This window comes from Stomoxys calcitrans, chromosome 2, assembly GCF_963082655.1.
Source record: "Stomoxys calcitrans chromosome 2, idStoCalc2.1, whole genome shotgun sequence".
Lineage (NCBI taxonomy): Eukaryota > Metazoa > Arthropoda > Insecta > Diptera > Muscidae > Stomoxys > Stomoxys calcitrans.
The window spans coordinates 108,311,516-108,333,127 of record NC_081553.1 but is presented as its reverse complement, the minus strand read 5'-3'; the positions used below and the strand labels follow the sequence as shown (position 1 = coordinate 108,333,127).

The following is a 21,612-nucleotide window of genomic DNA, read 5'->3' as shown; positions in this document are numbered from 1 at the left end:
TTTAAAGGCCCTAAAGGGTGGCGCTTTCTTGGCATTAATATATCCGTCATTATCCTCTGACTCCACATAATTTTATGGCGAAATATTATTAATTATATGTTTTATATGCCAACAAACACTTTCAACTAACACGTTCACTCTCCAACGAGCATTCTCATATATTCTCCAAATCAAAATATCGAAAATAAGCAATTTGACTAGTTTCGGCGTGTTTGGTTTGCCCCACGGGAACACGTCTTTTTCTGTGTTAGAATTTGTTCTTTGTTCTGGCGATTTAATTGCCGCTAAGATGAGGGAGATGAAAATGTATCTTCTTGAAAACCGGTTGCCTTTTATTTGATTAAATTAAATATGTTTTGTTTGTTTTAGTTATTAACAAAATCCGAATTCGCATCTAAATTAACAAAACAAATAGTCATCGATGTTACCAGCCGATCTGTTAGTGTGAACGCTTAGAATCTTGTTTCGAGAATAACTTCAACTAGGTTAGTGTTATAGATCAACTTCAATGGCAGTTGTTTTTATAGAGGTGTCACATTGGTATAGTTGTAGTATTATTGGATATTAAGCTAATTTTATTGTAGCTTTCTTTATGTTAATAAAATATATGTAACAGCCTCTGATGAACTGACAAAACATTCAAGAAACGCGTCTTCCAATACTTCTTATCTATCCAAATGCATCAAATGCACCTTCCGACCTAACAAAGAAAGCACAACAAATTTCCCCTGGAATGTGTAAGGCAGTTCCCATTCTCACAAACTCGTCTGCTCTACAATTCCCTGGGATATATCGGTGGCCCGACACCCAGAACAGTTGAATTTTGTTCAGTAATCTCGTAAAAACAAAAAATGACCACTCCTAGTTCTTCAGAGTACACCACAAAGCCCAGCTGGTTATCTAGTTTGGAACCATCCGTATGGGGGCACGCCGTTCGGACTCGGCTATAAAAAAGAGGCCTCTTATCATTGAGCTTAGACTTGAATCGGATTGCACATATTGTCCGATGTCGCCAAAATTTGGGACAGTGAGTTCTGTTGAGCCCTTCGACATACTTCCTCAATTTGGCTTAGATCGGTCCAGATTTGGATATAGCTGCCATATAGACCGATCTCTAGATTTAAGGATTTAGGACCATAAAAGGCTTATCATTGAGCTTAGACTTGAATCGGATTGCACTCATTGAGAAGTTTGCCCCTGTTCCTTAGTGGAATGTTCATGGGCATTGCATTTTGCATTTTTTGTGTTAGTCTCCTTGATATCCAATACGGGCTTGAGCTTGATGTCCAATACGGGCTTGAGCAGTCCAGATTTGGATATAGCTGCCATATATAACTATCAATGGTTTGGGCCCTTAGAAGGTGAATTTATTAAACGATGTTGCTGGAATTAGGCATAATGAGTTGCATTAGGCCCTTCTAAATTCGTACCGAGTATGGTCAAGATCGGGCTATACTTGGATATACAGCAAGTTTATTACTCGATTTAGCTGTGTTTGGCTCTTCGACAATCGTTTTCAATATGGCCCAATTCCCGATTTAAGGTTTGGACCTATAAATTGCGCAATTATTGTCCGATTTCGCTGAAATTTGGCACAGTGAGCCCTTTTTTAACTCTTCGATATCCATGCTCTGTATAGTGTAGATCGGTCTATATTTGGATATAAATAGCTGTCATATACATATAACGATCTCCCGATTTAAGTTCTTAGGCCCATAAGAGGTAAATTTTTTAACCTATGTTGATGAAATTTGTTACAATGAGTTGTGTTAGACCCTTACATAGCTTTCCTCTATATATGGTGGAGATCGGACTATATTTAGATATAGCTGCTTTGGGTTCATGATTGATGCATTTTCACCGTATTATGACGACAGGTGGTTAATATATATATCGGAGGTGGTGGGTATGCAAAGTTAACTTAATTTTTACATGTTCATATGCGGAACATGATCGATTGAAAATTTAAAAATTTAAAAAGAGCAACAATTTGAAAGGATTAGGTCTACATTTGCAAAATGTTGTACCGTATAAGTCCAACATTGGTGTAAATTTGTATACCCATCACCGAGGGATGGGGTTATATTCATTTTGTCATTCCGTTTGCAACACATCGAAATATCCATTTCCGACCCTATAAAGTATATATATTCCTGATCAGCGTAAAAATCTAAGACGATCTAGCCATGTCCATCCGTCTGTCCGTCTGTCTGTTGAAATTACGCTACAGACTTTAAAAATAGAGATATTGAGCTAAAATTTTGCACAGATTCTTTTTTTTCCATAAGCAGGTTAAGTTCGAAGATTCGAAGATCTATCGGACTATATCTTGATATAGCCCCCATATAGACCGATCTGTCGATTAAGGGTCTTAGGCCCATAGAAGCCACATATGTTATCCGATTAAGCTGAAATTTGGGACAGTGAGTTGCGTTAGGCCCTTCGACATCCTTCTTCAATCTGGCTCAGATTGGTCCAGATTTGGATATAGCTGCCATATAGACCGATCCGCCGATTTAGGGTGTTAGCCCCATAAAAAACACATATTATCCGATTTTGATAAAATTTGGGACAAGGAGTTCTGTTAGGCCATTCGACATCCTTATTCAATTTGGCTCATATCGGTTCAGATTTGGATATAGCTGTCTCGATTTACGGTCTTGCGCCCAGAAAAGTCGCATTTATTGTCTGATTTTGCCAAAATTTTTGACATTGAGATGTGTTGGGTCCTTCGACATCCCTCTTCAATTTGGCCCAGATAGGTCCATATTTGGATATAGTAGCCGTATAGACCGATCTCTCGATTTAAGGTTTTGGGTCCATGAAAAGCGCATTTATTGTCCGATGTCGCCGAAATTTGGGACAGTGAGTTACGTTAAGACCCTCGACATACTTCTGCAATATGGCCTAGATCTATCCAGATTTGGATATAGCTGCCATATAGACCGATCTCTCGATTTAAGGTTTTGGGCTAATAAACGGCGCATTTATTGTCTGATGTCGCCGAAATTTGGGACAGTGAGTTGTGTTGGACCACTCAACATCTTTCTTCAATTTGGCCTAGATCGGTCCAGATTTGGATATAGCATTCATATAGACCGATCTCTTGATTTAAGGTTTTGGGCCATTAAAAGGCACATTTATTGTCCGATGACGCCAAAATTTGGGACAGTGAGTTCGGTTGAGCCCTTCGACATTCTTCTTCAATTTGGCTAAGATCGGTCCAGATTTGGATTTACCTGCCATATAGACCGATCTCTAGATTTAAGGTTTTGGAACCAAAAAAGGCGCATTTATTATCCGATTTCGCCGAAATTTGGGACAGTGAGTTGTGTTAGGCTCTTCGAAATTTTTCTGCAACTTGGCCCAAATCAGTCCAGATTTGGATATAGCTGCCATATAGACCGATATCTCCATATAAAGTTTTGGCCACATAAAAGGAGCTTTTATAGTCCGATTTCACTGAAATTTGACACAGTGACTTATGTTAGGCTTTTCAATATCCGTGTCGTATATGGTTGAGATCAGTTTATTTTTATTGTAGATATAGGTACTAAAAAGATCAATATTTTGTTATACACAATTGAACAATGACTTGTACTTATAAGTATTTGGTCCAAATCGGAACTTATTTCGATAAAGCTGCTATGGGGCATAAGGTATGAATTTTTCGCCGGATTTTGACGGAAGGTGGTTTACTTATATACCCGAGTTGGTGGGTATTCAAAGTTCGGCCCGGCCGAACTTAACGCCTTTTTACTTGTTTTTGTTGTTTTCTAGAATCGAAATCACCACAAGAAATACCTAACACGATGAGCGTAAAATTCATCTTGGGTTCTGTAACAATTTTTCTTCTTACAACTTTTTGGTGTTGTGATTCAAGCTCAATTATCAAGGCTCAAACGGCTGCTCGGTAATTGAGATTGAATTTAACTATAATGTATACTTTGTTTTTTTAATCCCATAATAGGCACAATGACTTGTTAAGGTAATCAATTGAAGCATTTGTAAATGAGTTTCGAATGTGTTAACATTAGTTTAGTCTAAAGTAATGTAAAGTAGCTTATATAAAAAAAAAAAATTACACGTTCAACGTATAACCAATATTAAGAACGTTTTTTTTTTTTATGATGACAAGTAAGACCTCTGCTGAGTGAGGCTTAAAAAATCAATTATTTAGAACAAGTTTTGCATTTAACGACTCGAACATTTGATGATGAATGTGAACATGATCGCATCATGTTGATAACATTGATTTGCAACATTCTTAGCCATTGCTTAGGCAAGGTATAAAATGTTGGCGACCAGCGTTTACCATATTCATAAAGTTTGAAACTTTCACAAAAATAACAAGCAGAAGAAAAGACAACGAAATGAAATTCCTTATTATCTTTGCTGCTCTATTCGTTATTGCCTTGGCCGCTCCCGCTCATGAGGAACATGCTGAAATTGTAAAACTTGAATCGGATGTGGATCCAGAGGGTTACTCCTTCACGTAAGTGTTGGTATATGGTTTAAAACTTTATGGATTTTTTTTAATAATGTATTTTTGTTGCATTAAAGTGCTGAGACCAGTGATGGCACCTCTCGCCATGAAGAAGGCAAAGTCAAGGATGCTGGCTCTGAACACCCTGCTTTGGTTGTTCATGGTACCTTTTCCTGGAAGGATCATGTTGATGGCAAAGTTTACACCGTCAACTATGTGGCCGATGAACATGGTTTCCAACCTACTGGTGAACATCTTCCTCCTCTACCCCATGTTGATCACTAGGCAGATCGATATCAATAAATCTTTTTTTTATAAATCTAGTCAAATAAATTAACGTGCAATGAGCATTTAAAATGCAAAAAAAAGTGTTTGCCTTCTTTTTGTACTAATTGTCAAAGGAAAAGGGGATCATAATTTCGGTTTTAATACCGATTTATTCAATGTGACCTTATAAAATATATAATAAATCGTTTGACTTTTTCAGTCGATCTAATCCTGGGTAAGCTTCCTGAGGCTAGGGACATGTCTTAGCACTGCTGATGGAAGTGGCTATTGGTTACTGCAACCTTAGGTCTTTGACATCACTCTTAACACATGGAGAGGCAGACTTCTGCAAGATATGGTATGACGAGTAGGATTTGAAGAGGGACAAATACCATTGTCACGCAATTGGGAAAAGACACTGAATGAAGTGAGTCCTTTTGTCCTTCGCAGACAATGGAAGGACGGACTTGCATTCGTCTGCGGCCGTCTGTCCTTCGGTCCGTCTGTCCTTTCGTCCGTCTGTCCTTCCGTCCGTCTGTTCTTCCGTCCGTCTGTCCTTCCGTCCGTCTGTCCTTGCGTCCGTCTGTCCTTGCGTCCGTCTGTCCTTGCGTCCGTCTGTCCTTGCGTCCGTCTGTCCTTGCGTCCGTCTGTCCTTGCGTCCGTCTGTCCTTGCGTCCGTCTGTCCTTGCGTCCGTCTGTCCTTGCGTCCGTCTGTCCTTGCGTCCGTCTGTCCTTGCGTCCGTCTGTCCTTGCGTCCGTCTGTCCTTGCGTCCGTCTGTCCTTCCGTCCGTCTGTCCTTCCGTCCGTCTGTCCTTCCGTCCGTCTGTCCTTCCGTCCGTCTGTCCTTCCGTCCGTCTGTCCTTCCGTCCGTCTGTCCTTCCGTCCGTCTGTCCTTCCGTCCGTCTGTCCTTCCGTCCGTCTGTCCTTCCGTCCGTCTGTCCTTCCGTCCGTCTGTCCTTCCGTCCGTCTGTCCTTCCGTCCGTCTGTCCTTCCGTCAGTCTGTCCATCCATCCGTCCGTCTGTCCTTCCGCCCGTCTGTCCATCCATCCGTCTGTCCATCCGTCCGTCTGTCTTTCCGTCCGTCTGTCCTTCAGTCTGCTGTCCTTCCGTCCCTCTGTCCTTCCGTCCGTCTGTCCTTCCGTCCGTCTGTCATTCAGTCCGTCTGTCCTTCCGTCCCTCTGTCCTTCCGTCCGTCTGTCCTTCTATCCGTCTGTCATTCAGTCCGTCTGTCCTTCCGTCCCTGTCCTTCCGTCCGTCTGTCCTTCCGTCCGCTTACCCGCTGTCCGTCTGTCTGTTGAAATCACTCTACAGTCTATAATAGAGATATTGAGCTGAAACTTTGCACAGATTTTTTTTTTTGTCCATAGCCAGGTTAAGTTCGAAAATTGGCTATATCGGACTATATCTTAATATAGACCCTATATAGATCGATATGCCGATTTAAGATCTTAGGGCTATAAAAGCTAGGGCTGCGGAGTCTAAGTCGGAGTCGAAGTATTAAGCCGGAGTCGGAGAGCGGTTCGGAGTCGGGGCTTACGTGCTCAACTCCGAACCAAACTCCGATTCCGGCTCAATAGTCCGCCTCCGACTTTGACTCCGGCCTCCAAAAATTGGCTCCGGTCGACTCCGCAGCCCTGATAAAAGCCACATTTATTATGCGATTTTGCTGAGATTTGAGAGTGGTGTAAGGTCTCTCGACATCCTTCTTCAGTTTGGCGCAGATCGGTTCAGATTTGGATATAGCTGCTAAATAGACCGTTCTTTCAATTTAAGGTTTTGGGGCCTTAAAAGGCGCATTCACTGTCCGATTTCGCTGAAATTTGGGACAGTGTGTTGCGTTAGGCCCTTCTACATCTTTTTTTCAATTTGGACTGGATCGTTGCCATATAGACCGGTCTCTCAATGTAAGGTTTTGGTCTCATAAAAGGCAACTTTTTTTCCGATTTCGCTGAAATTTGGGACAGATAGGCCCCTCGATACCCTTCTCGAAAATAGTCCAGATCCGTCCAGATTTGAATAAAGCTGCCATATAGACCGATCGCTCGATTTCAGGTCTTGGCCCCATTAAAGGCGCAATTATTGGGTTGTCCAAAAAGTAATTGCGGATTTTTTTAAAAGAAAGTAAATGCATTTTTAATAAAACTTAGAATGAACTTTAATCAAATATACTTTTTTTACACTTTTTTTCTAAAGCAAGCTAAAAGTTACAGCTGATAACTGACAGAAGAAAGAATGCAATTACAGAGTCACAAGCTGTGAAAAAATTTGTCAACGCCGACTATATGAAAAATCCGCAATTACTTTTTGGGCAACCCAATATTATCCGCTTTCGCTGAAATTTTACACTGAACTTATGTTAGGCTTTTCGACATCCGTGGCCATATGGTTCAGATCGGTCTATATATGGATATAGCTGTCAAAAAGGCCAATATTGAACCAAAATTGAACTGTGACTTCTTTTTATTAGATCACTTCATGTCGGTGCCGAATTAGGTCCAAAACGGACCATATTTCGATATAGCTGCTATGGGTGCATAAATAATGAATTTTTCACCGGATTATGACGAAAGGTGGTTAACATATATACCCGAGGTGGTGGGCATCCAAAGTTAAGCCCGACCGAACTTCATGCCCTTTTTCTTGTTCTCTTCTAAGCTCCTCTGGGTTGAACATAACGGACCTTAAGCCTGTTTTATACGAAAGCTCGGCACCGACATAGGAAATACTCAAACGATTCATTTTTCCCCCACCTGCCCTACACATATTATCACTTGCCGCTCATATTCGGCATAAGTGAGCTCAAAGTCTTATGTGTCCCGTTATGATACCAAAAGCTATACTGACTCTCTTCTTATTTCGTACAGTAATAGCCTCGTCTTCTCACGATCCGGATCTCCCCATAAGAGGTTAACCAACCGTTTCGCTGTTTCACAGAGTTACATTAGCGTTCGTTGCCCACGCCCCTTAAACGGTCTTCGTCGCCCTGAAAGGCCTCGAATTAAACAAGTTTATGAACGTCTGTCCTCTGGCTTTCATTTCCAAGTCGTCCGCTCTTTCATTGCCCCTTACTCCGCTATGGCTCTGCGCCCAAACAATGCGGATCGTGACATCCTCAGTTTATCTCCTTCTTACTCTCCAAGACTGTCCGTGACCTTACCGCCCTATTGATGGCTTGCTTATTGTCCGTAAAAGTGTTCAAACTATTCGTAACCTCGCGTTAACACGTCACCACCTCACCATTTCGTGCGATTACTGCGCATCCATCCCTTTAAATTACTCTCGACTACACATTTAAGAATGGGAACAACATGCTATGGCCTGATGCCCCCACCGCAGCTGTTGGGTCTTTGAGTCCATTCTAAGCCTACTCTTGAAAGGCTTTGACATTTTTGGGTAATTGGTAGTCCTATTCCGATATGCATTTTTTTTGTAAAAGTTTTGAAGTTTTTTTGATAAAAACACGTCCGCTCCACTTTATGGTTACTTTAAAATAATAGTTGGATGGAGCGGACCTACCTTACCTTACTAACCTACGTCTTTATGTGACATCTCATGTGGCATCATGAGGAACTGTGTATTCACCGTTGAAATGAAGAAGAACTCATGATTGGCCTGGACTTTGCCAAATTAAAGTCAAACCAAACCATTACTCAGTATTCAACATACCCAAAGTTACACTCCTGCTCCAACTACCTTTAGTATTTTAAATCCTTTTCTCAAAATCGAAAAAAAATCAATACATGTTTATCATTTTAGATGCCACGAATGAATATTTATTTAGTTCTTGTCATTCTAAGCTCTTGCCCTCATACCAATCACTGAACCGCAAAGTAAAAAATTAGTGAGGAACGACAGGAATATGGTCACCTGTTGGTTGGAAACCATGTTCATCGGCAACATAGCTAACGGTGTAAACCTTGCCATCAACATGATCCTTCCAGGTGTATGAACCATGAACCACAAGAGCAGGGTGTTCAGAGCCAACATCCTTGACTTTGCCTTCTTCGTGGCGAGAGGTGCCGTCACTGGTCTCAGCACTGCAAATAATTTAAAAAACGATTATTTACAGTGGGCAATTTTAAGGATTACAAAACAACAAAAACCTACGCAAATGAATATCCTTCAGGCTCAACATCCGATTCAAGTTTCAAAATTTCAGCATGCTCATCGGGGGCAGGTGCAGCCAAGGCTATAGCGCAAAGAGCAGCAAAGACTATGAGGAATTTCATGGCTCCTTATACGTTTTTTCGAATGTTTCTTTTAGATTAGCTAAAAACTTAATGCATGCCAATTACGATCGTTTCAGAGATTTTATATATTTTTTTGCTCATAAATTTTCTTGTCCCCTGACATTGTTCTTTCATTATTTTGTCTAAAGCACAGATATGTATGTAAGATATGGCTAGTCGCCTGGTTGTGGTAATTTACTACTAAATGAAGAACTTGTTTGGTAACCATTGTTCAATTCTTTTTTCTAATATGAGTTCTCAGTACTATGTAGTATCATGTATTTCCGATTTGTTGGTTCAGCTGGATCTCATGGGTTAATATCTAATGATATCATTGTCGAAATGATATAATTATATATGCTTAACAATGATAATAAATTGATTTTGAATGCTTTACAATTTAAAGCGTCCTCTAGAAAATTATTACCCCGACACCTTAACTTCATATTGTATTTGCCAATACCTCCTTCAGTCAGAGTATCAAAGGATCTAAGAAGTACTCTCCCGAGCCACATTAGAGCGGCGAAGCGGCTATCCTTCATGGATAGCTACGACAGTGTTATTTTTTTTTCTGTCAGCCAACACGCAGGGGATGTCCCCTATAAATGCGGTGCATTGTATTGGCGCGAGTAAATTAGGAATTGGAGGGGGGGAAAAGGATGACATTTGTCTTAAATCTTTGGATGTCAATGTGGGTGGGAAAAACTTTAGCCGGAAGTCGATTCCACAAACGAACGTTTCTTGCGAAATAAGAATTCACTCTATAATGCATTGTGCGGTCCGCTGGCCAATCAATTACAAACGGGTGTGGGTTCCTGGAATGTCTAGAATCCCTGACATACATCCTACGAATCCTACATACGAATATCAGACGAACACACACCATGAAAGTACCGATAGAACAGCGCGAAACAACGCACATTGCGACGATGATGAAGGGAGGCAATAGACTTGGATACCCCACTGTTCCCAATCAACGCAATCGCTCTTCTCTGTACACGGTCCAGTAGCTCCAGGGATGATTTTGAAGCTCCAGCCCATACATATGAGTTGTACTCCATTTTCGGCCTTATGAAAGTGGTGTAGATGTTAAGAAGATCAGACGGAGTGAAGTATTTCTTACACCGTTTAAGAAAGCCTAAACACTTGAATGCTTCTTTCGACACTTCGAATACATGTTTAGCCCAACGGACATCACTTTGTATTTTCATGCCCAGAACATCAAGAGCTTCTGATTGCTCAACATCTACACCGTTGATAGACAAAGATGATCGTAATGGGTCAGCGAATGGTTTGTGTGACAACAAGCAGCACTGAGTCTTCCGTGCATTAAAATCTACTCATTCATTCGACCCCACTTAGAAATGGCCAGCAAATCCTGTCAGAGTGTATAGTCCATAACCCGCCTCTTGTCCTCAATCTCTCGAAGACTTGGAATGAATGACAGAGATTACTGTCATCCGCAAATGAGTAGATCGGGCTCGATGTCTGACCCAACAGATCGTTGATGAAAATTAGAAAAAGAGAAGGAGAATGAACAGAGCCCTGGGGTATTCCTGCGGTCAATTTGTGCTCATTGGATGAGAACCCATCTATAACGACTCGAATAGTGCGATCTCTGAGAAAGCTCGAAATAAATCGAACGAAGCCATTACCGACACCAAATGCGGCGTTTGATGATCTGCATCTGTTTCCAGTGGAACGGCCCTGGGGTACACCTGCGGTCAATTTGTCCTCATTGGATGAGTTATAGATGGGTATAACGAGTCGAATAGTGCGATCTCTGAGAAAACTCGAAATAAATCGAACGAAGCCATTACCGACACCAAATGCGGCGTTTGATGATCTGCGTCTGTTTTCAGTGGAACGGTAGGTCTAGAGCCCGGGAGCAGGTTCGAATTGACTCCAAAAACCCAGCAGCTGTGGTGGTTGTATCAGGCCGTAGCATATTGTCTGCTTCTGAGACCTCGATAAGTGGAGCCTGTTAAAGCCGCTTCTGCAAACGACTGGTCTGCAGGGGCTTTTAACGAAGAGACCTGGTTTGAGTTTTGTGGACGAGACCAAACCTATTTTATCTTCCCATGCCTATAATGTGTCTAGGCAATTTGGCCTTTTCTGGCAAATTAAACCCATTTTTAAAGAAGTTGGAACAATAAAAGGAGTACCGCACTCAGGTTTATTCAGAGGCTTGGTGCGAATGATACTTAAACTCTCAACGATAAGGAGGGAGGCTCCCGTTCGGAAACGGCAGTCAGCCAAAAGACTGCGGTGACCTGGAGGGCATCCCATGCCCAAAAAAACGAAGGAAAACAATAATAATATAGGTTAAAGAACTTTGCAAATGTTGCTAAGAACAGCTAGGTTATGGTAGTTGTCGACAAGTGAATAGAACATGGCTGCATACCTAAGAACAATTGGAGTGGGATAGTCAATGGGCTATCATTTGCATATCTCGATGAATTTCCTGGGCTTCCTCTAGTGTGTAATGAAGCAGGCTAATATCGGGGCCGATACAATCTGATTGCTTTCGGGGATCAACGTTCAGTTGAAATGTGTCGTTGCGCCCAAAAAAAGATTGGTGAGATCTGGCAAGGCCATAGTTAAGAAGGAAGATATACCTTCTCAACTTTCTGGCAAATGCATGGATACCAAGGATTTCCTCAGATCCTGAAACTATGCTTGTGAGTCTAATGGACTGTAATCCCAATCTTTCAACCACAGATTGGAAGTTTGTTAGATTGGATCCGGCTGCCTCGCAGACCTCAACAAGTCTGAAGGAGTTATATTTTCCAAATGCAAATTTGCCCATGAACATTCCATGAAGGAATAGGGGCAAACTTCTAACATATTAGTGAGTGCAGTCCGATTCAAGTTTGAACTCAATGATAGAGGCCACTTATCATTAACATTTTATAGCCGAGTCCGAATGGCGTGCCGCAGTCCGACACCTCTTTGTGGAGAAGTTTTGACATGGCTGCCATACCAGATGGTACAGTAACTCACAAATGTCGCCAGGAGGTGATAACCACTACTGAAATATTTTTTTGTTATTCTCGCCAGGATTCAAACTCAGGCGATCAGCATCATAGGCGGAAATGCTAACATCTGCGCTACAGATACAAAAAGTTGAAGCTAAAGGTGTTTGGAAGCGGAGGGGTTGGGGAATCAGTGAACGACTCAGCAGTTATTGCTGAACACTTGTCTGCAAAACTATCGGTCATATCTCTAAAGGAAATGACGGAACACAAATGGTACTTCGTCAGCAGTGAAGCATATAAGGAGAACTTTTCCACACCGCAGGTTTGCAGTGTCCTGAGGAAGAGTGGTTCCACTGCTTAATCAACTGCCACTGGATGCGCAAGGAAACTCACCATGGAAAGATAAAACTAATCTTATTAGGATGAATTCCTGGCGGACTCAGAGGACGAGGCTTACAGAACAGTGGTGGAAATTCTGAATCCTGACAATGGTCCGGTTTCTGCAGACGATACGCATGAATATCTTCTCAGATAGTAAGAAAGCCATTAAATCTCTGGAGAACGTATTGCTGAATTCAAAAATCACACTCTACTGTCGCAGATGTCTCAAAGAGATGGTTGCCAGGCCACAGAGATATCCCCGAGAATTGTAGAGCCAACGAGCTTAGAAGACTAGGAACTTCCTTGCACATCCAGGAGAACTGGAATCTGTGGGTATGCCCCTAGCGACATGTTAGCTAGGTCTATAGGATCCGTCACGAAGGGCATCATTCATACATGGTCACAAAGGAGGGTTGTGAACATTCCAAAATTATGTGGCCTAAGAGGTCTACCACTTTGCTGTCGCTTGCTAGAACAGCCGTGACAGGTCGTTGTCTGGTCGGAAAATATGTTGACAGACTGAAAGTTGCAAGTAACGACTTTTGCAGAAGGGAAAAGAGACTGTAGGACATCTGCTATGTGTGTGTCCCGCATTGAGAATCAGAAGAAGTTAGGTTAAGAGGATGAAATCTTGCCTTACCTCTACCTAGGTGTCAAAGTCCTTCTTCTGGGAACCAGTGATATGACCCGAAGTGGAGAAATGCTACTGAAAGCGATATAGATAGCAAGAAGAGAAATCGGGAGGGACATTTTTTTTTTGCAAGAGAAATGGAAAGTTGTGAGTGTAAGTGATCGGCATGTTCAGGAATCAGAAGTGAGTCTAGAAAGTCTACCAAAGAATTGAACATCAACCCGATAGGATTGGTACGTACACATCCTTTTACAGAGCCAAACAAGGGAATTAGAGAACATATACAAATAGTGTGCTTTGGATATTGAAAATACATTTTACCCATTTGTTCGCATCCGACAGACGCCAGGGGGAGGCGGTGGGGACACTAGAGAATGTATACCGCCTAGTGAGAATAAGGTTTGTATAGCAGTCATCCATTTGAAGAACAACAAGACAGTAGGAGCCGTTGGATTACCAGCTGAATCATTAAAGGCGTTTCGCTGATGTGGTATTTGAATGAGTTCATCTGTGCAATCTGACTAGAAGAAGTTATATCCCAATATTGAATCATTAGCATACTAAGTTCGGTATACAAGAAAGAGTTAACACCAGCGCTGCGGAGTCGACCGGAGTCGTGTTTTGAGGCCGGTGTCGAATCATTGATCCGAATTCGAACTTTGGTTTGGAGTTGAGCATGCTTGCCCCGACTTCTAACCGCTCTCTGACTCCAGCTTAATACTCTGACTCCTGTTGTCGGAGTCGAGGGCTATATTCCGTAGCCCTGCTCAACTCAGTAAGTATCAACTACAGAGAATTAGTCATAAGTCATCATCACAGTAAGTCAACGGACGAAATTTCTCTAATATCAATTTTTTTATTAAATTTTATCTTAAAGCAAATTGTGAGATTTTCTGAAGGCAAATATTCTATGAATGTTTCCAAAAACACAAAGTTTTAAAGAAGTTTTCTCAACGTTATACATTTCTATGAAATTTTCTCTAGAGACAAAATACAATATCTTCAAAATTTTCTCTAGAGCAACATTTCAGTGAAAAACTTTATGAAATGATTTGTCATGAAGACAAAATGAAATATCCATAAAGTTAAACTTGTGTTTTCTCCTATACAAATAATGGGGTTAGGTTTATTCTAACGCTAATTAAATATATGAGTATTCATCTTTCGGGCAATAAATTCTTTTGTTCATTCGTTCAATAATTGACTAATATTTATAGACTGGCCAGTTACGTAACTGGGTGTCTGATTCTATGGGTCATCAACGAAATCAGATCGCTGCTAACGAAAATCAGCTTAATTGCTTGGAGCTGGCACATTTATTGCTGAAATTGTAATACAGCAATTATGGCAGGGAACATGTTTTCAACCGTTAAAAAGTAGCAGACTCTTGCCTATAAAATAGAATGATGTTGGCCTCAGCGATATCCAAAAAGTTTAGAACCTTTAAAGGAACAACAACCAAATAGAGATAAAATGAAATTCCTCATTGTTTTTGCTGCTGTGTGCGCCGTTGTACTGGCTGCTCCAGCTCCCGATGAGCATGCTGAAATCTTAAAGGTACAATCCAAGGTTGAACATGATGGATATTCATATGAGTAAGTGAAACACTTCAAGTTGGTTTGGGTTCTTGTCTAAGAGGCATTATTTCAATTGCAGTGCTGAGACCAGCGATGGTACTGTACGCCACGAAGAGGGTAAAGTGAAGGATTATGGCTCCGATCATGCTGCCATTGTTGTTCATGGTTCATTCGCCTGGAAGGATCATCATGATGGCAAGGTCTACACTGTTAACTATGTTGCTGATGAACATGGTTTCCAACCTACTGGTGAACATTTGCCTCAAATTCCCCATAATGTTCACTAAACGATGAGGATTTCACTTCACGTTTACGAAATAAAAAAGCATTTGAGTTAAACATAATATGATATGAAACGAATTTTATTATTACACTGTGGAAAAAGTTATAGGAAATATCGAGCAGGATGGGAGCGAAGTAGGTTATGTTGAAGGCATATGTATGGGTATGGTTTGGAAGTTTTCTTAACAAAGTAACCTAAACAGAGGAGAATTTTTGATCGCTTTTGATAATTTTTGGAATTATTCCCCTTAAAACTACCAGCAATAATTTTATTTGAGGCCTATAAAGTCTTTGACAATTTTTACGGACAATATCGCTAGGAAAAGTTTTTTGAACGAGTAAAGCTAGCCACTTGAAATTTAGAGCAAATACTTCTTCATGATGTAGTTTGAGTGCGATTGCACATGGATCAAATCGGTTCATATAAAGATATAGATCCCACACAATCTGGTTCACCGAATTGACTTCTTGAGCCTCCAGAGGGCGCAGTTATATTTGATTTAGTTGATATTTGGCACAATGATTCTGTTATGACTTCTAACAACTCTACCAACCATTGTTCAAAGCGGTTCAAACTAAACATTTCACAGGCTTCATAGGTCCTTCTGTTGCCACATTTTAATACACCTTTGTGGATGATGGAAAATTACTCTGAAATGGCGTTTGTCGAAGTTCGATATTGTTCTGTATGGAATAGCAGGTATGATGAAAGGTGCAAATCTGTAAAATACATTTATAAAAATTGTGTTGGATACCCACCACCTCGGGTATATATATGTAAACCACCTTTCGTCATAATCCGGAGAAAAATGCATAATTTTTGCCCCCATAGCAGCTATATCGAAATATGGTCCGATATCGTAATATGGTCCGTGTAAGTTCGGCCGGACCGAATCTTGGGAACCGACCACCATGGATTCTGCTAAAAATTTATACAAACTAAATTTAGATGAGGGACATGATTTTATTCGACATGCCAAACTTTTGTCAAACCAGCAAAAATTAAAGCTTCTAGGAACCGAAGACCGGTTTATATGGGAACTTATCAGGTTATAGACTAATTTTGACCGTACTTGGCACAATTTTTGGAATTCGTAATAGAACACCGCATGCAATATTTCAGCCAAGTCGGACAAAAATTGCGGCTTGTAAGGGCTCAAGAAGTCAAATCGGGAGATCGGTTTATATGGGAGCCATATCCGGTTATAGGCCGATTTGCACCCTATTTTGCCCAGTTATAGGAAGTCATAACAGAACACTATGTTCAAAATTTAAGCCAAATCCAACAAAAATTATGGCTTCCAGGGGATCAAGATATCAAATCGGGAGATTGATTTATATGGGAGCTATAAACAAATCTGAACCGATATGGGCCATTTGCAATCCCCAATGACCTATATCAATATTAAATATCTGTGCAAAATTTCAAGGTGCTAGATTTCCGCGTTCGACCGCTATAGTGATTTCGACAGACGGGCGGACGGAGATGGCTAGTTCGACTCAGAATGTCGAGACGATCAAGAATATATATACTTTATGGGGTTCTAGACCAATATTTCGAGGTGTTACAAACGGAATGGCTAGATTAGTATACCATCCTTTGATTTATCTTATCGAATGCCTTACTGAAGTCGGTATCTTTTTCTTAATCCTTCGGTATCTTTTCTAAACCCTTTGTTCTCATGGGTAGTGAGCTCTATACTATTCATCACTGTCGAGGTGTGTTTTCGAAACCCATGCTGGTATTTCGATAATATAGAAGTAATTGGAATGACAATCTATAATTATTTTCCCAAATAGTTTAGGTATAACATTAAGCTTTGCGATACCTCTATATTTTGAAAATATCATTTCTATTGCCGGATTTGAAAAGAGGAGCAATGCAAGATTCCTTCCACTTCTTTAGAACATACTCGGAACCTAAAGATTGTTGAAAATCATACAAATAGGTAGTGCACAGTGCTTCAGTATGCACGCTGGGATTCCAACAGGCCCAAGAACTGTCATGCTTGCAAGGCATTTCAAGTTTTCTCATACAGTTGGAACATCAAACCTATGAACATTTATGTTAGAGAATTCTGAAATCTGGTAGGGGTATTGGAAAGTGTCATCATGCCTTTTAATGGAATGCAAATGCAAATTTTGCCCATGAACATTCCACTAAGGAACAGGGGCAAACTTCTCACATATCAATGAATGCAGTCCGATTCAAGTTTAAGTTCAATGATAAGTGGCCTCCCTTTTATAGCCGAGTCCGAACGGCGTGCCGCAGTGCAACACCTCTTTGGAGAGAAGTTTTACATGGCATAGTACCTCACAAATGTTGCCAGCATTAGGAGGGGAAAACCACCACTGATGATGGTCTCATTAGGCGGACATGCTAACTTCTGCGCTACGGTGGCCTCCTCTTTTAATGGAATAAGTGGTCTAAAAGAATTATGCAAAACTATATATTTCAATATCATCCTCTGCAACAGCTTGTTCGCATTTTTAATACCTTTGGAAACCCATTAGATCGACATTTATCGTATATATAGAAATCAATTTGTGTTTGTAGGTTTGTTTGTTTGCGAGTTCCTTATAGACTCAAAAACGGCTGAACCGATTTCTTGAAATTTTCATAGATGGTGCATAATGATCCCGTGGTGAAAATATAGTACCCTAGTACTATATTTTTTGATATATAAAGGGGGGGCGGACCCTCCCCCTCACTCTAATTTTCAGAAACGCCAGATGGGTGGTGGATTTAAGCAAAATTTTCTTTGCTCTCTTATATTTAGTAACCTAAAAACAAAAATTTGGTATCCAAATTTCGGATGGGGTACCTAGGGGGCCACCCCCAAAACTTACCAAATACATATATGTAGACCAATCACGACAATATGGGACTCAAATGAAAGCTATTTAAGATTAGAAATGTATCTGATATCCAATTGTCGGACTAAGTGTTTGGGGCACCACCACAACCCCCAAAACACCCCTAAATCGGACATATTTACCGACCATGGCAATATGGGACTCAAATGAAAGGTATTTACGAGTAGAATACGAATCTGATATCAACATTCTGGACCAACTGTCTAGAGGACGTCCCACCCTCATAACAACCCCTAAATTGGATGTATTTGCTCACCAAGGCGATTTGGGTTTTAAAGAGAGTGGAGCTCTCCACAAAGCAGACATATTTGCTGACTTTTGCAATAAGGGGTTTAGATTGGACATATTTACCTACCACGTCAATGTGGGGCTCCAATGACAAGTATTGGGGAGTAGAGCACGATATTGATACCCATTTTCGGGACAAATTTTCTGGGGGTATACCCTTTCCCACAAACCCCCCCCCCACAAACAGCAATTATTTATTGACGATCGTTAAATGTGGCTTACGTAAAGGTATTTAGGAGTACAATGCGAATCTGATGTCCAAATGTGGGACAATGTATTTGGGGTACCGCCCCAATTTTGGGACCAAGTGATTGGGTTACGCCTAATCCCATAAACTTTCCTCTAACCAATGACAATATAAGGTTAAAATAAATGGTATTTTAGAGAAGAGCACGATGCTGATATTTTTTCAAGGCCAAGTGTCTGGGGACCAACTCACCCCGAGAACACAATCATTAATCGGACATACATATTTACGGGTCACCGCTGAAAATTTTTTCTGGAGGTCTCGCCAGGATTCGAACCTAGGCATTCAGCGTCATAGGCGAACCTCTGCGCTACGGGGGCCTTCTGGGGGTCCACACCACCCCTTAAACCCACCAACCGCCACCCTGAGAGCCATCTTACTCCCATAATCCCCATGAGAATATCGGGCTCAAATAAAGTCTTTTAAGAATGGAGTACATCTAACATCTAAACTTAAATGACCCTAAACCCGTTGAGCGAATTCATAAATCAGTAAAGGGATTCAGATAAAGTAATTTAAATTGTTTAACTGTTAGCCAAGCCATTTACATACTAATACGGTTTTCGTAGCATGGCATTTCACTAAAAGCTCTTTAGTTATCGAAAATAAATATTTGAAGGATAATTTTGTGCCATATAAAGTAAAAGAAGGCGCAGCGAAGCGGGCCCGGTTCAGCTAGTTGTTTATAAAACCAAAGAAAGATCTTTGTAATGTAAATAAGAACGAGTTAATAACACGTCCGCACAGCACATTAGGGTTGCTAGATTGGTCCTGAAAGGGAATAATAGTTGCTTGTTCTACTCCCAAATATCTTTAATTTGGGCTCAATATTGTTAAGGTGCGTTAATATGCCAGATTTGTGGGTTGTTTTGGGGTTGGGGCGGCCTCTGGGTACTTGAACCCAATTTTCGATACCATATTCGTAGTCTTCTCTCCAATGACTTTCATTTGATATCCAAATTGTTCTGATCGGTCCCCCTTCATATATCAAAAATTTTATGGCCTGTTCATCGTTCCAGACCATATTCATACTCTACTCCAAAATACTTTTCATTTCAGTCATATATCGTAAGGATCAGTTCAATTATGATTTTAAGAGGTACTTTTGAGGCGGTATTTGTATTTTGCTCTCGAATACCTTTCATTTGAATCCTAAAATGTCCGGAACGGTCCACTTTTGTTTCTTATTTAAGCCAACCGGTAGTTTTCTTATTTAAGCCAACTTCTATAGATTTTTTCCTTTGTTTTGAAGGAACAGAAATTCGACCCCATTGGAATGTCTCAAGAAGATTATGATCTGATACAGCGCTGAATCTGAACTGCTTGCTGCTGTGGTACAGATACAACAGTAAAGCTTTAAATTGTTTTGCTTTGCTGATTACTTAAAATATAATAATAATATAAATTCTCTTTAACATCGCCTATACGAGTATGTTTCATTCGTACCCTCATTGTTTCCAATTGAAGAAACAATTATTTATACTGGCCGTTAATGACCAATTAAATTTTTAATAAAAAACGGCGGAACAAGTTTATTTAGAAATCTTTGCTGTCAGCATTAGGCCGATTTTGACTATAAAACCTCGAAATGTTACCATCATCGACATCCACAAAGTTGAGAACTCTCTTAGGAACCACACCGTAAAAAGTAAAACAAAAAGAAAATGAAATTCCTTATTGTCTTGGCTGCTCTTTGCGCCGTTGCCTTGGCTGCTCCTGCTGGTGATCACGATCATGTTGAAATTTTGAAGCAGGACTCTAAGGTGGACCATGATGGCTATTCATTCGAGTAAGTTTGTCTACTACAGTGAGCTATTGGTAATCCGACCGAAATGAACATAATCTGTCCTGCTATTTCAGTGTGGAGACCAGTGATGGCACTGTCCGCCATGAAGACGGTAAAGTCACCGGAGATCATGATGGATCTATTGTTGTTCATGGCAGCTTCACCTGGAAGGATCATCATGATGGCAAAGTTTACACTGTCAACTATGTGGCCGATGAACATGGTTTCCAGCCCAGTGGTGAGCATCTTCCACCTTTGCCACATAATGAGCATTAAAAAGTGAGATCGAAATCGTTGTATATGAAAGCATAAAAATGAACAAAAAAAAAATATTTTGAATAAAGTGTAAAATCGCTTTGAAAAGTAAAACAAGTAAGTTCGGTCGGGCCAAATCTTATATACCCTCCACCATGGATCGGATTTGTCGAGTTCTTTGCGGGGTTTCTCTTTTTAGGCTAACAAAGAATATTGTTTGAAGCTATATCAAGTTCTAGTACGATTCGGACCATAAAGGAATTGAATGCTGAACATTGTAGAAGTCATTGTGCAATATTTCAGTCCATTCGGATAAGAATTGCGCCTTATAGGGGTTCAAAAAGCAAAATTGGGAGATTGGTTTATATGGGAGCAGTATCAAGCTATAAATCGATTCAGACCATATTACACACGAAGTTGAAGGTCATGAGAGAAGCCAAAACGGATGAGAATTGCGCCCTCTAGAGGCTCAAGAAGTCAAGATCCAAGATCGGTTTATATGTCATCTATATCTGGTTATGTAACGATTTACGCCATACTAAACACAGTTGTTGGAAGTGATACCAAAACACCACGTGGAGAATTACAGCCAAATCGGATAAGCAATGCGCCCTCTATCGGCTCAAGAACTCAAGACCCAAGATCGGTTTATATGCTATATCAGGTTATGTACCGACTTGCCCCATACGTAGCACAGTTGTTGGAAATGATACCAAAACACCACGTGCAAGATTTTAGTCAGATCGGACGAGAATTGCGCTCTCCAGAGGTTCAAGAACTCAAGACCCAAGATCGGTTTATATGGCAGCTATATCAAAACATGGACCGATTTGAACCATACTTATCACAATTGTTGGAAATGACACCAAAGTTTGACGTGCAAAATTTCATCAGACAAGAATTGCGCCCTCTAGAGGCTCAAGAAGTCAAGATTCAAGACTATCTGGCGCCTTATCTGGCCAATATTCTCACAGAGTGCATGAGACTTGCATATACTCCGAAAGCCTGATAGGAGGCAAGGGTGGTATATATACCCAAGGCAAGTTATGCGACACCACAGGCCTACAGACCTATAAGCCTTACGTCCTTTCTTCTCAAAACCATGGAACGTATATCCAGCGAACTGCTCAAATACAATCAGCATGCCTATGTCAAGGGAATGTCGGTGGGGACTGCCCTGCACGAGGATGTGCATAAATTAAAAGAATCATTCGATGCCAAAACGTACACACTGGCGGTATGCATTGACATCGATGGGCCTCTAGGGAGTGGGTGATGGGTCTCTTGGGAGTGGGTGATGGGCCTCTTGAGAGTGGGTGATGGGCCTC

General features: G+C 40.8%; 4 protein-coding genes across 4 annotated transcripts; 3 read left to right on the top strand and 1 right to left on the bottom strand.

The window, feature by feature from the left end:
* Nucleotides 1-4,327: 4,327 nt before the first annotated feature.
* Nucleotides 4,328-4,843, top strand: LOC131995293 (larval cuticle protein 65Ab1-like). Its single transcript, XM_059363776.1, has 2 exons — nt 4,328-4,495; nt 4,564-4,843. Exons 1-2 carry the CDS (start codon nt 4,374-4,376, stop codon nt 4,769-4,771), a joined length of 330 nt encoding a protein of 109 aa, XP_059219759.1. The 5' UTR covers nt 4,328-4,373; the 3' UTR covers nt 4,772-4,843.
* Nucleotides 4,844-8,511: 3,668 nt separating this feature from the next.
* LOC106094953 (larval cuticle protein 65Ab1-like) lies at nt 8,512-9,009 on the bottom strand. Its single transcript, XM_013262196.1, has 2 exons — nt 8,861-9,009; nt 8,512-8,790 (listed from the first exon to the last, which is right to left on the bottom strand). Exons 1-2 carry the CDS (start codon nt 8,980-8,982, stop codon nt 8,592-8,594), a joined length of 321 nt encoding a protein of 106 aa, XP_013117650.1. The 5' UTR covers nt 8,983-9,009; the 3' UTR covers nt 8,512-8,591.
* A 5,392-nt stretch (nt 9,010-14,401) lies between these two features.
* Nucleotides 14,402-14,887, top strand: LOC106095363 (larval cuticle protein 65Ab1). Its single transcript, XM_013262596.2, has 2 exons — nt 14,402-14,567; nt 14,629-14,887. The coding sequence occupies exons 1-2, from the start codon at nt 14,446-14,448 to the stop codon at nt 14,834-14,836; spliced, it is 330 nt and encodes a 109-aa protein (XP_013118050.1). The 5' UTR covers nt 14,402-14,445; the 3' UTR covers nt 14,837-14,887.
* A 4,960-nt stretch (nt 14,888-19,847) lies between these two features.
* On the top strand, nt 19,848-20,386 carry LOC106094950 (larval cuticle protein 65Ab1). Its single transcript, XM_013262194.2, has 2 exons — nt 19,848-20,032; nt 20,104-20,386. The coding sequence occupies exons 1-2, from the start codon at nt 19,908-19,910 to the stop codon at nt 20,303-20,305; spliced, it is 327 nt and encodes a 108-aa protein (XP_013117648.1). The 5' UTR covers nt 19,848-19,907; the 3' UTR covers nt 20,306-20,386.
* Nucleotides 20,387-21,612: the final 1,226 nt, after the last annotated feature.

Excerpts from the sequence above, each read along its gene's own strand:
- LOC106094953 (XM_013262196.1), bottom strand. The coding sequence starts at position 8,982 with ATGAAATTCCTCATAGTCTTTGCTGCTCTTTGCGCTATAGCCTTGGCT. Across the intron at positions 8,791-8,860 it reads CCTGAAGGATATTCATTTGC|TGCTGAGACCAGTGACGGCA; the intron begins GTAGGTTTTTGT and ends AATTATTTGCAG.
- LOC106095363 (XM_013262596.2), top strand. The coding sequence starts at position 14,446 with ATGAAATTCCTCATTGTTTTTGCTGCTGTGTGCGCCGTTGTACTGGCT. Across the intron at positions 14,568-14,628 it reads CATGATGGATATTCATATGA|TGCTGAGACCAGCGATGGTA; the intron begins GTAAGTGAAACA and ends TTTCAATTGCAG.
- LOC131995293 (XM_059363776.1), top strand. The coding sequence starts at position 4,374 with ATGAAATTCCTTATTATCTTTGCTGCTCTATTCGTTATTGCCTTGGCC. Across the intron at positions 4,496-4,563 it reads CCAGAGGGTTACTCCTTCAC|TGCTGAGACCAGTGATGGCA; the intron begins GTAAGTGTTGGT and ends GTTGCATTAAAG.
- LOC106094950 (XM_013262194.2), top strand. The coding sequence starts at position 19,908 with ATGAAATTCCTTATTGTCTTGGCTGCTCTTTGCGCCGTTGCCTTGGCT. Across the intron at positions 20,033-20,103 it reads CATGATGGCTATTCATTCGA|TGTGGAGACCAGTGATGGCA; the intron begins GTAAGTTTGTCT and ends CTGCTATTTCAG.